This window comes from Amblyomma mixtum, chromosome 2 (assembly GCF_055824585.1).
Source record: "Amblyomma mixtum isolate Tamu chromosome 2, ASM5582458v1, whole genome shotgun sequence".
NCBI classification, from domain to species: domain Eukaryota; kingdom Metazoa; phylum Arthropoda; class Arachnida; order Ixodida; family Ixodidae; genus Amblyomma; species Amblyomma mixtum.
In genome coordinates, this window is record NC_143013.1 from 37,446,905 (window position 1) to 37,462,128 (window position 15,224).

The 15,224-nt window shown below is 50.6% G+C and overlaps 1 protein-coding gene across 1 annotated transcript; it reads right to left on the minus strand.

Annotated features, from left to right (window-relative positions):
• Nucleotides 1-1,063: 1,063 nt before the first annotated feature.
• Nucleotides 1,064-8,039, minus strand: LOC149359010 (uncharacterized). The gene is made up of 3 exons (XM_089571191.1): nt 7,978-8,039; nt 2,300-5,290; nt 1,064-1,652 (listed from the first exon to the last, which is right to left on the minus strand). Exons 1-2 carry the CDS (start codon nt 8,026-8,028, stop codon nt 2,330-2,332), a joined length of 3,012 nt encoding a protein of 1,003 aa, XP_089427317.1. The 5' UTR covers nt 8,029-8,039; the 3' UTR covers nt 1,064-1,652; nt 2,300-2,329.
• Between the last annotated feature and the right edge of the window lie 7,185 nt (nt 8,040-15,224).

The following is a 15,224-nucleotide window of genomic DNA, read 5'->3' on the forward strand; positions in this document are numbered from 1 at the left end:
AGTGGAGTACATTCGTAATAGGGGAGTGATTACTCATTAGCAACCACCCAAGTGCAGCCATACGGCTACAAGGGAAATACAGCTACCACAGAAACTTCGGAACTGAAGTTAAGTTGTTCTTCGTAGTTGAAGAACACCTATGCGGTCGTGGATAGTCAGCTACAGTCCATCCAAGAGGCAACGTTCTTTGCAAAGTGCGTGTTCTTCACATTTTATATTTATGCCGGCGCTAGAAGACCTAGTGGCAAGTCTCATGTCTGCGCGAAGCTTCGATGTCGTTGTGGTGCAATGTTGCATTTAAGCGTATATTTAATTCTGTTCACACTTCTAATACGAACTTATACTGAGAGGTGCACGGAAGATAACTCCACCTGATTTTTGTTCTCATAAGAAATTTATTATCTGGCTTTTTTTGGTGTGCTCATGTTTGACAGCCTCTAAAGACGCATTTTATTCTAACAAAATGGAAATTAAAAATTTTCCTGCCACTCGATTCAAACTCGTGACATACACCGCGAAAATGACTCCGTGGTCACCGTTTTGAAGTGAATGAGTGTGTAGCCAGCCGCTGGTATTCGCGTCCAGGAAACTGTGTTAACCCACAGCAGTTTACTCGCGAAATCTGTCGGTAGCGACGCCAGCCATATATCAATTTTTTTTGTCCTTTTTTGCTCATAAAGGCTCCTATCTCAGTGAAAGTAGTCTTTTTTTTTAGCTAAAACATGGCAATTAATAGAGACAGGTCATCTTCAGCTGGTCCTCAGTGCCGCTTGAACGGCTTTCCTAGATTTTTCATTTACGTTTTTAGAAATAGTTCATGTAGGTTAGCACAGACACCAAGGGGTCTAGCAATTCATCGTTGACATGTGGAATTAAGAGTCAGCTGTGGGGTACACTGTCCCTGGTTAAGAATAACGCCTTCGAGCGTCTGCTTGAAACAACGGCAAAGCAAAAGAGCAAGAAAAAAGGCATTACTGACACCTTTCTAGGCGTCAGTACCACCTTGCTACACTAGGATTAACAGAGTGTACATAACACATGAAACACCAGTAATGGAAAAGTAATCTTCTTATGTGAAGTTTTATTTCGTCGGCGGCAAGAAAGTGCAGCCGCCGGGAATACAACTTGCACATGCCTGCAAGTTTTAACAAGGCTGGTACAATAAACATTTCAACATCAACAAATGCACCCGCTGTCTCAGAAGCGCTAACGGAGTGACACAAGCAGCGCATCACAGACCAGAAAAACGCGGCGCAGTTTCGCCATCCTGTCAACAGACAAATAGTCAAGCAGTCTTGGCACACATACAACCAACAGAGGTAAAACTCGTATAGTACAGCACAGTTCGAGTACGTAAAAACAAAATACCATTCAGCTTAACAACAATACAGACAACATTCAACATAACGACTTTTGCATTAAAGTGTGTAGGATGTCTAGAGCGAGGTTGATTTTTATGACCGCGGAAAAATGCCTCTCGGCACAGCATACTTAGAGTTTGTACAGATGAACCGTTTCTTGAATTTTATACAGGCGAGCATGGCTCTGGGAAAGGAGAAGAAGCTGCGCAAAATATTGCCTTTGCCAACGATGAATCGTCGCGAGCTCGTTGACGTCTCCCGTTCTTCATGAAAACCCGGGGTTCATGGCATCTGATGACAAAGTGAAGAAACATGTGGTTTCAGACATCAGATCAAAACGCAACATTTAACTCTACAAAGTCACTAAAACAGATGATACTGCATTTTTCGCCTGAAGCAGTTGATCGGCTTGATTCACTGTTCAGAGGATCATCGCAATTATGCCCAGCGTAATGTGCCAAAAGTGTCCTACCAGTCCCTTTCAATCACGCAGGCTACTGCAGCAACCACCTGGAGAAAGGGTTAATTGATGACATAAATCAGGGATAATAGCAAAATCCGCTTTAATGCCCGTGGTACTACGAGGGGCAACTATTTCTCAATTCTGGCTTAACGAACTCCTGTTTCAAACTTTTTAATAATCAAGCAGGCATTTTGCTGCCGCACATTTTGCCTAACGTCAGGTATTTGTGACCAGATTTCAATTCCTTTGGCAGCCTTTTTGGAATTAATAGCCAATAAATATTTTAATCACTCAAACTGTTTGTTTCAAATGCAGCTCTACCCACGAAATGACGAAACATTCCTGAAAAGCTGAACAGCCAGTAATGCAGGCCATGGACTTCTGTCATTTCCTGTCTCTAACACTTGTATTATTGTTAACATTTCTGAATTATTATTCATTTAACATTATTCTTAAGTTTGAAACTGATACTAACCACAACTCGCACAAGCGGCAGCGTGAAAGGTCACCACTTTCCGCCACCCCCTCCGCCGCCTCCGCTCCATGGCCCCTGGCTGCCTTGACCAAGTTGCTGCTGCCAGCCGCCTCCACCGCCGCCTGCTCCGTACTTTGCGCTGTACCTGTCGGCTGTCATCCAGTCTGCCACGCCACCGAACATCATCTGGCCGACTCCCGTCGAAGTGTGCTGCTGTGATGCTCCGTCTGTTGTCCAGGAACCGGACCAAGTCTGAGGCTGTGCCCAGGGATCATTTCTGCTGAAGCTCCACTTAACTTTTCCCACACCTCCCCTGGGCCCACCACCGAACCCGCGGCCTTTCTGCGCACCGGCATCCCAACCGCCGCCACCGCCTCCGCCTCCAAACTGACCCGCACCCTGGTTGTCCCAGCCAGCACCACCCTGGGAAGGCAAGTAGTTGTTCTTCCTTCTTCCGGCCCATGGTCCTGCCTGCTGACCGAAACCTCCTCCGCCCTTTTGGCTCACATCTCCGATAAACACACCAACGCTGCCCTGGTCAGCCTGCCAACCACCCCCGTCTCCTCCTCCGCCAGCGCCTTGCCATGGTCCGGCACCGCCACCACCCCCACCATACTTCCCGTTTCCGGACCCTCCCTTTGCAGCCCACGAATCCTGACCGCCATAGCCTCCCTGTTGCCATGGCCCGCCACCGGTGCCTCCGAACATTGTTTGCGTCCATGATACACCTCCGTTTCCTCTTCCACCAGCAAATTTACCACCTTGAGACCAGGAGCTCCCACCGTTATATCCTTTTCCCCCTCCGAAACCATTTCCGTTGCCACTCCATGGGGCCCCGCCATTACCACCACCACCACCACCACCAAACTTCGAGCCACTGTCCCAAGGTCCTACTGCGCCTCCCCCGTTGCCCCCTTTTTTGCCTCCAAAGCCACCTTGATCCCAAGGTCCCACACCAGATCCACCAGGCCCCGCTCCTCCCTGCGCCCACGGGCCACCACCAAGTCCTCCAAGTGCTTTTCCAGCTCCAGCTCCTCCAGCTCCAGCCCAAGGGCCTCCGGAAGCACCCTTACCTCCACCAAAGCTGCTGCTATCCCACGGGCCAGCACCACCACCCAGTTTTCCTCCACCTCCTCCTCCTCCGTAGGAACCCCCTTGATCCCAAGGGCGAGCAGAGCCAGGGAACCTTCCAAGGTCAGGCTGAGAAAAACCGTTAGACTTTCCTTTCCCAGCCCAAGGGCCAGGTCCCGCTGCTTTTCCACCGCCAAAACCTCCTTGATCCCACGAAGCCCCTCCGTTAGCTCCTTTTCCGCTGTCCCAAGGTCCTGCAGCTGCTCCACCATACCCACCCTGTCCTGCCCAGGAACTGCTACCACCGTTGCCACCGCCGTTTCCACCACCGGCTCCAGCCCATGGTTTCGGCCCACCTCCTCTCACTCCTCCGCCGAACCCGCCCTGGTCCCAGGGGCCACCTCCAGAACTGAATTTGGAACCTCCTCCGTTTCCGGCACCAGCCCAAGGCGCTGGTCCTCCAAAACTTTTCGCGCCACCATTTCCATTTCCATATCCACCTCCTCCTTGAGCCCAAGGACCTGCTCCTCCCTTAGCACCGTTCCCAAAGCTTCCGGAATCCCAAGGACCGGAAGAAGAAAGCTTCTTTCCGCCATTGCCGTTTCCACCTGTGGCCCAAGACGCAGCGCCTCCGCCAGCTCCGTTCTTGCCTCCCGCGAAGCTTCCGAACCAAGGACCAGCGCCGTAACTAGACTTGCCATTACCAGCTCCTCCTTGCGCCCAAGGCCCAGCCCCGGATCCCGCCTTGCCATTTCCAGAGCCCCCTTGTGCCCACGGGCCTGCTCCTCCGGCCGGACTGTCCTGCAGCCAAGCGTCAGCTCCACTGAAACCTTTTCCTGCACCACCTCCTTGGGCCCACGGACCAACGCCAACAGTGTTCTTTCCATATCCTCCGGATCCACTGGGCGCCCACGAGTCTTGAGGTACAGCTGTTTTGCCTCTCCAAGGTCCACTTTGAGCGTTCTGGGAGAACGATTTTCCTCCCTGGTCCCACGACGCGCCGCCGCCGAACCCTCCTTTGCCGCCTCCCAATTGACCTTGGGCCCATGATGCACCACCACCGCCGCCGCCGAGCTTGCCGCCGCCGAACCCACCCTGATCCCAGGAATCAGCGCCGCCTCCGAATTTACTGCCTTGTGAAAAGTCCCAGCTTGCTCCTTTTCCGCCGGATCCTCCAAAGCCACCGCCGAACTTGGTTCCCTGAGAGAAGTCCCATCCGGCTCCCTTTCCTCCTCCTCCGATGCCGCCACCCTGGCTCCAAGATGCACCGCCACTGCCGCCACCGCCGTCACCGCCGCCGTACTTGGAACCGCCGAGGCCTCCAGCTTGGTCCCACGGTCCAAGTCCTCCAGATCCTCCGAAAGATTTCCCAGCACCGCCGAATCCTCCAGCTTTTCCAGCTCCAGCCCACGGGCCAGCGCCGCCTCCGTAGCCACCTCCCGAAGATTTTCCGGCGCCAGCCCAGGGACCAGCACCCGCGCCGAAGCCAGCGCCGTTTGAGCCTTTACCCGTGCTTGCCCACGGCCCGGCACCACCGCCGATTCCACCACTTCCAGCGTCGGCCCATGAGGCACCGCCGCCGTATCCACCACCGGCGCTACCTTTGCCAGCATCTGCCCAAGGTCCCAGTCCGCCGGAACCTCCGTAACCACCACCGATGCCAGAAGAACCTTTGCCGGTGTCAGCCCACGGGCCGAGTCCAGCACCGCCGCCACCACCACCGTAGCCTTGTCCGCCGGAAGCCCACGATGCGGAGCCACCGGCGCCGCCTCCGCCGACGCCTTCATACCAGCCGGTCTGTGCAGTCGCCGAAGCCTTCAGGGGCTCAAGAGTTGTTTTATCTGCCTTCTTTGTTTCTACCTTCTTTTCTTCGCACTGTGCGGTGTTTACGTAGAGTATTAGGAATATCAACGTCACCACCTGAAACAAACATACTATGAGAGTTGGTCGGAGCAGAACACGCACTACAGTAATGCTGTGTGAAGATAAATTAAGCTAGCGGTTAACTAGATTAAGCGGGCTGCAGTTGTAATAAAGGACCAGGCAGCCAACAGCGGCCGAGGGAGGTTTAACCACGTCTGTCCGCCACAGAAGAAAGCTCTTCTTCTAGATTGAGGACTACAGTCGGTATACAAGAAAGCATGGCTTCAGTTAATGTTGCCATCGAATAGTACCGAACATCAACGGACTTCCTTCTTCATCTGACATGCTCAGACTGCGCGAATGGTAGGAAATAAGGATCAGCTTCTACAGAACAGCTGCAAGAACGCAGCCCCTTTTGTCGCCCTCACAACCCGCACAGCGCAGACACAATGTGAGCCGTTCGCGACGCGACATTGATTAAAATAGCTTCGGACGGCGCTGGAAAACAAGAGTCGAGCGGTCAGTGCGGGGGGCACAAAAGAGCCCATAGAGAGAAGGGACGGAGTAGGAAGAACGCTCGGTTCGCGGTGGCGCGGCTTTGCTTCTGAGCGCTGCTCCGTCCACGGCAGCCAACAAGAATGGCCATAGGGGCGGCTGTGCGCCGGCAGCACTCATGCATGCAGAATCACTTCCGATGTCGCCGATCCTCCGCAGTCGCGCTCGAGTGCACATCACTGTTGATAGAAACGGGGCCGCAGCCACCATCGTTCGCTCGTCCCGGCGGCGGCAAAAACGGACCTCGCAATTTCGGAGCCGAAAGAAAGCAAAAGCATTTCACGAGGAAAGACAAGTATAACTGGGAGGCGCTTGCCCGGAATCCTCATGTTTTCATAAGGGCTTTGTTTCGTCGCGGCCAATGACGAAGAAAGAAAACGAGCTGGAGATGATCCGTCACGTAAGCATTGCGCAACACGTCGTCTCGTTATAAAGAACGACCTGCAGAAAACGTGGAAGCGTATTTTGGTTGCGAGGAGGGTGATGAGAGAGGGTAAGAAATAAGGCGAGGGGCGAATACTGTGTCGAGGGCAAGTCGCTAACAAGGGTTGCCCAATGACCAAATGAATTCTTGCGACATCCCCGCCCGACGTACGGGGAACTTGGCGGGCTTGTTTGTTTGTTTTGGAGCTATCCTGCGATTCAGCAGAGACAATTGGGAGGGTTACGAAAGAAAGAAAGGAAACCTCAGATCCTTTTAAGGGAAGCGAAGCCTGGGGGAATGGAGGCTGACGGCTGCTTCGGAAGTGGTTACCTCGAATTATGCCCGTCGTAAAAAAGGCAAGCAGGAGCAATTCCCGTACGCCGCGGAACTACTGAACCGTCGTGGGCAGTCACGTGATAAGTTTCTGCCTAAGCGAGCCAATCGATTTTTCTTTAGCATGACTTTCAGTAGATCTATCAAGGTGGATCGAGTTTATAAATGTTTAAAACGGGCTGGTGAAGACGTTCCTTGTTTTTTTTTCTGAACTGTTGACTGCTCGAACGCTTGCGATTTGAACGGCTACATTGAGAAGTTACGATTTGCTGAATATATTGCTTGCTGGTCACCAACGTTTGTCTCGAATAACGGTGCTTAGAATCAAAGTCGAGCCTGCTAGTTTACACTAAACGCTAGTTTGCGCTGAACATTTTCTAATGTTGCAGCAATTCCGTCCTCAATTAAAAAAACTCAGAAAGATCACATGCAAGACGTGTGACCTTCTCTGCATGTCTTTGCGCGCGTTTATGAGGATGCCTGCCTTAAAATGTACAGTTTGTTTTATCAGCTGCCTGAAAGAATCTAGTGTCAGGTAGCCGGAATGTTTAACTGACTGATTGCCATGCTGCTTATCTTCAAGTATATGAGATAGGGGGTGCCTTTAAATAACGCCACAATTACAAACGACGGTGCCGACACCACACGACAGAACTTTGAGGAGCTGGCGATTCACTATGGAGCAGTGTTACGTATCCAACAAATATGTCTTCCACATGACACACAAGCACGAGCCACCCCTCGACTGTCGATCTGTCTTTTCAGGTTACCTGGTACTTGTGGTCACTTGTGCAATCCAGAATTTTGCTTAAGACGAACTAAAAATAACGCATTAAAACAAGAACCATGAACAGGCGTTCTAGCTAATCAAGCGTTTCAAATGAGTTCATTGTGTGTGTCCCTGACACCAGTTTAGGCTAGGGAATCGTAAAATAATGATAAGTACGCTAATTATTACGCATGGTATGAGCACTGATACATGCTCATAGGTCCTGAATGCCTCGTTCCCATCCGTACAAGGCGGTGTTCTATTCGGAGTCAGCGTAACAGCCTGTTTAAATCACCCGCTTGGTTCTTAAATAGTAGAGCTAGTCAACATTTTCACCCAGAACGTTTCACCGTGTTAATCCACTACACAGTCCGTGCCTCCACGCTAAGAAGTAAGTTTGAAACGCTAACAACAACCTCCAGGATAACCATGTGGCTGCGCCTGGTGTTGTCCACTGCGTGCTATCCACTGCCCACGCTACCAACTCCTACAGGAAGCAACGAAGAGCTCCGTCCGTCTGACTCCACGCAACCTGCTTTTCCAGCACAGGGTACAGTCCATCGGAAACCTTCCAGAAGCACTTCCACGTGACCGTACTCGTCGACGCGCTCGCCAGCACGCGATTCCGTCGAGGGACGGCGCCAGAGAACATGCGATGCCTACCTTGCCCGTGCTAATCCCCGGAGAAGCCATGGCGGTGCGGTTTGTGGCCATGGCTGAATGGCCGTCCGTATATATACCCCGGCCCCGCGCTAGGCGGTGATGAGAGGCGACCCCCACCCCCCTCTGACGTTGTTGCGGGTCATCTCGTTGTAAGGAGGCTCGAAGAAGGGGAAAGTGACGGCGCCCGGACAGCGTCGCCGTTGGCGGGAGAGGGGACAGGCTCTTAGTTTCGCCGCCGCCTCCTCGCACCCTCTTTGGAGAAGAATGGTTCCTGCGGGGGCCAGGCGAGAGCGCGGTCCCACGCTCATCCGTCGGCTCCCGCTCGCCCGCCGCTCCCCAGCATCTTCTTCGACGGGCCAGGACTCTTTGCCCACCGCGCGCAGGTGTGTCTCCGTTGCAGTGCTAGTAGGAGACAGAAAGAAGCCTTTTCTTGTCTGGGCTGCTGCGAACTGCGAAGGGTTGAACTTAATCGTGATAATCGCTGCGTTCGTCAAGAAAACAGCGCCGAAATCGTGGCGTTGGAGAACGCAAGCTTGTTTTAAAACGCGCGCCAACGCAGTGTTCGTGGTTAGGCACCAAAGACACAACAAGCAGAGAACTTTCGAATTGTGTGTAGCGTCAATGGGAAGCAGGTTGCCCATTTGTATCTTTGATTCTGTTCTTTAGAAAGCAAGCTGATTATCCATGAGTTACGGAATACCATAAGGAAGCCCTGCGTTACGAAGTGCAGGGGCCAACCAGTTTAATAATAGGTTTCATTGCAGAGAGTCCAGAAAAGACAATTGAAGACTAGGTCTCTATTGTGGTACGATTCTTTGCTGGTTGAAAGTCAGCCCCCATATTCGCGCCCAATCACTGAACAGAAGAATTATAACGTTTACAAATATTTTTTCCCCACATTCCTGTCAGGATTTTGGCACAGAGGCATAATCTGTGCTGAAAATTAATTTTAGTGGCCGATTCCTATGTTTTAAATTCGAATGCTGGTTATTGTATAGCGCTTCGTAGTGCGGTCACACCCAAGCTGCGCGTGAACTTTAGTGGAGTGTCAATAAACGATTCATGTAGTCGTTGTGGCAGCGCTCGTCATACTACAGATTTCATTTCACTTTAATCCCACAAAAAAAAATATGCAGAGCTCCTGAATTCTTGAGTGCAAATGAATGAGCAAATGTCTCGGAAAGTTTCTGAAATCTTCGGAGCGGTGGTCGCTGGTGTTTCGACCAAACTGCATTCCTGAATTAACGATGAAAAAAAAAACATTAAAAAATTAAAAATGGACTAAAAATGGATTAAAAATGGAAAAATGGATGCCTTATAGCACTCTATCGCTCCACTAAACAGAACTAAATATCTGAACTATACAAATATAAAGACCCAAACCAGACAACACTGCATATGATACCGTGTAGACTTCAGAAGACATGCCTTCTACCTCTACTGTTGAAACTTCTGCCTAACGGCTCATACTGGTTTATCATTCAAAGTGTAATTAGTGCGAAAGTACTAATCCGGAGGTTCAGAGCCGAGCAAAATCGTCTCTTGCCGTCTATTGCCGAAGCGCAAGCGCTTCGTTGTTTTGCTGTTTTTGACCTCAGTAAACAAAGCATATATTGTGTCCCGCCGCACTGCTTGCTTATCGCCGTCTTCTGCGTAGCATACAACCGTGCTTTCGCATTCATTCGAAAGTAGTAAACATTCTCTGTCAATTTTTTCTGATAAAGTTACTATGGCTGGTTCATAATTTACCCGGAGAAGAGGAAGGACACTGAAAATATTGAAAAAGCGAAGTGAGTGCGATCAAGCATTACGTGATACTATTGCCATGACAATATGACATGCCTGTGCGTGTGACGCCTCTGAGACACTTGTAAAGTTTAGTGAATATCGCTGTTCGTTTCATTTTGTACCGTTGTATGCAGGCATATAAGCACGCCATGAAATTTTGTACGATGATAATCCGCAGTCGGAAACTAACCCGGGGGATTTTCTTCATCAGATTCGACTTCATCACATAAGAAAACACATCGCGACCTGCATGACGTTTTCACGCGGACCGGCCTCACTGCTGTGCCTCTGGCATACTAACGCTGCCAGTTCTCTTACGAGCGCACCTTCTTTACAGTGTTCCCTTAACGAACTTATGCGCAGGGGAAATAACAGACAAAGCAAAAGTCATATATACTAGAAGAATCTTTGTATTAAGCTGTGTGTATTTTCTCTTAGCTTGGTCCTTCATTTATGCGCTATTAAGCTGCCACCACGGAGAATATTAAATAAGCCCGCTCAAGCATCTTGCTCATGGTGACGTGATTGGTCACATGAACTGCGGTGCACTTTTTGGTAAGAAAATGTGATCAATGGGCACTTTTTTATTTATTAGCTGTGGTCCCACTGTGCCCATCGAGGCCACCTAAATAGAAAGAACAGAGATAACGCTTCCTGTTATTAACGCTTTTAGAGCGATGCTAAACGCGCTTAATTCTTAAAATCTCAGAAATTCTTGCTGCTTCAAGCGCTACCTATATGACGTAGTAATTCTCGTCGACACGCCTCGCGACGTCATTCACTGCGCGATGGGCTGGCAGCGGCCGAACCGCTATCGCTCAGGTTGTGGTTTTGCAGAAAATTTCGCTGATCGGCCGGAAGCAGCTCGCGAGACTAGCGAAAAGCAGAAGGCTTTGCGGGTACGTAACTTCTTTCAATCACGCTTTTTTGCCAGCGTAGTTTGTTTTTCTAGCGTGGTTTCAGCGAAGAAGCTACCGATGCTCGCTGCGTCATGAGCCATGAATCAAAACATTTCAGTGAAATCCTGCTAGGACTAGCGAGCATGAAAGGGTGTTGAGGCGTACAAGTGAGTACGAATATAAACGGAGGAGGATGGTATTGCCTTCTTACGTTTTTCACGCCTTGCCTAAATGAATTTGCCAGCTGTGTTCTGTGCATGCTGGTACTGGAAGCTCGTGCGCATTCTCATCCACAACCAATGTGACTTGAGGGCGGGATTGTGCTTAGAACGGAATAACGTGCTCCGTTTAATTACGTCCGCATTTGTATCTCTCGTTTTTTGCAAGTCTCGGCACCACAAAATGCAGCTGGGCGCTATTCCTCTAGCTGTGTACCTTAGAAACGCAATTTATTAGGAAATAGGGTTTTGCATCATCACCTTTATCGTTCGTTACGCTGTTCAGTCTTTCGTTCGTTACGTTGCTCGTTACGTTAACGTTCGTTACGCTGCGCAGTTGTTACGCTGTTCAGCACAGTTATACTAACTCGATTTATACTAATTCGATAATGCGAGGTGACTGTACCTTGAAGCGGTGGCAACCGAGGAACACTGAAAACGCGCTGCTCTATCGCGAAGTCTCGTAACTTCGCGTGGGTGGGCGAGCAGTAGTGGTATGAGACGGCTGTTTTCATCGTACTTCGCGTCTAGAGGAAAAATCGCATTATGCGGTTACCGCTTCAGACTACTACGAGCGACTAACACTTCATGATATTCCAGTTTTCAGCTCACTCCGTGCTATATAAAAGCACTCTTTTCCGGGGATCATTATTTTAGAAACATGTAGAAGACTCCGCTGCGGAGGCAATTTGTATCGATTTACTTCGCGCCGAACACGATTCGACTCACTAAAGAAAAAAAGAAGTTTCGCAACGTCAGGGTGTTATTATTAGTTATATTTTCCTCTCTCTTTCCTTCCCACCTTCCGGACAAGGTGTCCTACCTTCCCAACTGCAAAGGTTCATTCACTCATTATCGACGTTTCACAGAAGCTTCCCCTCAGCAAGAAAACAATGCGCCGCGCGGCTTGGCCTAACCAGTCCGCGTAGCGTCAACACGCATACATGCTTGCGGACGAGGCGAGCGATTAGGGCAGACCCGTCGTCGCCGGCAAGCAGCGACAGCAGCAACAAAACTGCACCGAGCAAAGGAAAGCAGAGTTCGCACGGATGCGGGAAGAGAGCGCGCCGGCAATCACGGGGGCCCCCGACGGGAGCACGCCGGGGTCCGCGCATGAAAGCGACTCGCTGCCTGCCTGCGTTCTCCTCACGTCGCTTCGCTCCGCATAATCGCGAACACGGGAACCACGCCGAGCGCGCGTGTGCGAGACAGTCTGGAGAAGAACGCTGAGAGGAGCTGCCGCGGGCAAAGGGATTCATTCGTGGCGTCAATCGCCTGAGCCGATCAGATAGTGCGAGAGTAAAGTTCAACGAGCGACTAGATGTAATTTTCCTCAGGGGCGCGATTGGCCCTAGTCAGGGTGCAAGAAACCTTTCCGGCAGCTTGACCCGCGTATTCTGTAAGGGTCAGTTGGTACCGCTAGAGCGGAGTAGGTCGAAGAGGGATTTCGTTTGCAAACGCAAGGCACACGTCGGATGAGGGTAACACCATCCGTATTTTCATCACACGGTTTCAATACAACCTCAGCAATTGCGGTGACGCTTAGGATGTTCAAAACAAACATATAAGAGAAATTCGGTAGCCAGACTGGAGGCTGTCACCAGCAGGGTTCCGCCCCGTACCAAAAGCTCTTCGCATCTTCCGATTCGTAACGCACCGCTGAGTCTTCGGGAGAATGGAGGCAAGACATCGCCACTACCCCGCCATCCGCGACACCCGAAGGACCAGTCGCTTTGTGGCTGTCTCTACGAAACCAGAACAGATGTGAACTAGCAGTACGCCAGTAGGGTAAGACCCAAGACGACGGAAGCACGCGAAAGGCCGCCGCCGGAGGTGTCGGTGCGGAATCGATTTTGTTTATTTGACGGCCATGCGACGGATTCTGCGCTCACATGAAATGCCGTCGCGCTCGTACGCATGTCGGCAACGACATCTGATGGTCACGGCAAACGTTCATCCATTCGCAAGTCTCCGTTGCATGTCACTAAGGACGCATAGAAACCCACACACACACACATCGACGTGCATCACGCGCACAGCTTATTCATGGACACACAGAGAAGCACGCATACATCCATACAGAGGGCAAAACCGAACGCAGGAACAAATAACCTCCGTGCAAGTGAGATTGCACGCACGCTGTTGAGCTCGCGAGAGGCACGCGGGGCAGGCGAGAGGCACGCGCTCGACCCTCTCGGAAGTGGGTGGCCCGGCGGGACACCCGCTTTCCCAGCGGCCATTTCTTTCCCACTGCACTCATTAGCCACAGCTCGTCGACGTCGTCGTCTTCGCGAAGAGGCGGGAGGCTGCGCGGGAGCGACGCGCGAACCGGGACAAAAGCATAATCGCGCCATAATAAACCACGCGGATCTTTGTTGCCCGGCCCGTCGCTTCTTCTTCCCCTCCTTACCGAAGAGAAGTGCGGTCGTAGGCCTACCGGTCGGCTAGCGGGAGTGTGCGCCTTGATTAAGCACCGACGCGGAGACCCCCACAAGGAACGCCGCGACCAAAGGAGTGGCCTCCGTGGCGAGCAGTCTGGTGCAGATGTAGAGGTGGCTGTGTTGCCCGCTCATCGTGGGCGGCTTGTGTTCGGCGCATTAAATGGATTGTCGTCATCGTCGTCATTTCGGAGGCTGCTCGCGCGCGCTCACTCTACATACATGTGGACGGACTGGCGGGCTGCTACGCTGTACGGGATGCCGCACACGTGCGGCCGACATCTTGACTCTTGTGTCTAGTCGCTGAGGTACGACGTAGTTGTGTACTACGATTTGTTGCCTCCTCGAGATGCTGTCACCAGCTTCTCGGCAGCTGTACTGACTGTATGACAAACTGAACAGCGTTTGGAATAGGGTACCCTGCTTATTATTCTGCGACGTTTCGGTTATTAGCCTGTCAAGGGTTCACTGGGTAAATGACTAGTTTCACCTCTGCGAATCTTGTTCCATGTCTGTTTGCTTCAGAGGTGTGTAGCGGTGGTGCAAAACGTTTATTTGCTCTATTTTACAATATTTTTTTTGCGGCTTCAGATGGAGTCTTCCATCTTATCATCAGGGTCGGTTCCCCTAGTCCAGGGCTCCGCTGAGGGTAGCTGCCCTGCGTGCACGCCTTACTAGTCCAAGGTGTGTAGCTGCATCTTTCTTGCGATTCATTCCTTTGCAGCTATTTCAACGTACTCGATATTGAACTCTTACCCGAAAACATTCTTCTTTGACAGTCTTTGCTCCATCGTTACGCTGCTGTGTTTACGGAGAAACCAGCTTATCAAAGCTGCCGTTAGGGGTTCTTTGTGGGTTTATTATTTTCTTACTAGGCTAAGTTGGTTCAGGACATGAGCTGATGTCTTTGTTAGAATATATACCAGGTGTCTCAGGGAAGCCCGTAACTTATTATTTAAAATGTTTTTGAGTAAGGAGAATCTTTCTGCGGCATATTAATACCAGTGTTGGCGCACGTCAAGAAAGAAGCGAATCATGTCAGATAGTAAACTGATTAACTAATTCTAATAGCCAAACTTTTTACTTTTACCGTTAGGCGCCCAATTGAAAATATGTTTGCAGTCGGCCATTGGTAATGGACATTTCAGTTTTTATAATTTCGAAAACGCAAGAACCGTAGCCGCTGTGGGTCAATTAATTTGAGCTATTTCTCGCGCCATTCGAAAATTGAGCGCCTGCGCACCAGGCGACAATATTGGCCCCGCCCACGCTCGTGCAGCGAAGTGGCGAGGAGCGGGGAGCACCGCAGCACGGTGAGGTGGAGGTCGTCGCAAGGTTCGTGCGTCACAGAGTGACGCGATTTGATTGACGTCGCTTTGCGCTCCCCACAGGCGTGCAGTTTTAGAAGAAATGGACTACATTAGTTGAGTCACTGTGAGGAGGGTAATCGCATTTCGGAAACTCTAAAAAGGGATGAGTACTACTTATGGTCGGATACTTCTTTGTAACCGCAATCTGGCGCCTATCTGTAATAGTTACAAACTTAACTATTTAACTTTAGATGATCACTCTTCTAGTTAGCATGATTCGCCTGCTTTTTGACGTCCGCCAACTTTGGTATTGCTTTGGCGCAAAAAAAAACTTAAGTTTTCCTCAAAAACGCTATCTTAAAGAAATAGTGGAAGGCTTATCCGGAACACCTGGTATATACTATGACCTTTTTCCTTGGGCTTAATGCTCTTACAAAGCTTTCGATAGCCTTGCGAGGCTACACAACATTACATTATATTATGCGAAAAAGAAAAAAAAAAGGCGAGAGGACGGGCCTAAAACAAGTCTTAGTTGTATCTACGTGGGAGTGAGGGAGATACTTTCATTACTATTTATGTAATCTTGCAGTGGAC

Coding starts and splice junctions, on each gene's coding strand:
- LOC149359010 (XM_089571191.1), bottom strand. CDS start 8,028: ATGGCCACAAACCGCACCGCCATGGCTTCTCCGGGGATTAGCACGGGC. Junction 5,291..7,977: donor CGGGGATTAGCACGGGCAAG/GTAGGCATCGCA, acceptor TGTTTGTTTCAG/GTGGTGACGTTGATATTCCT.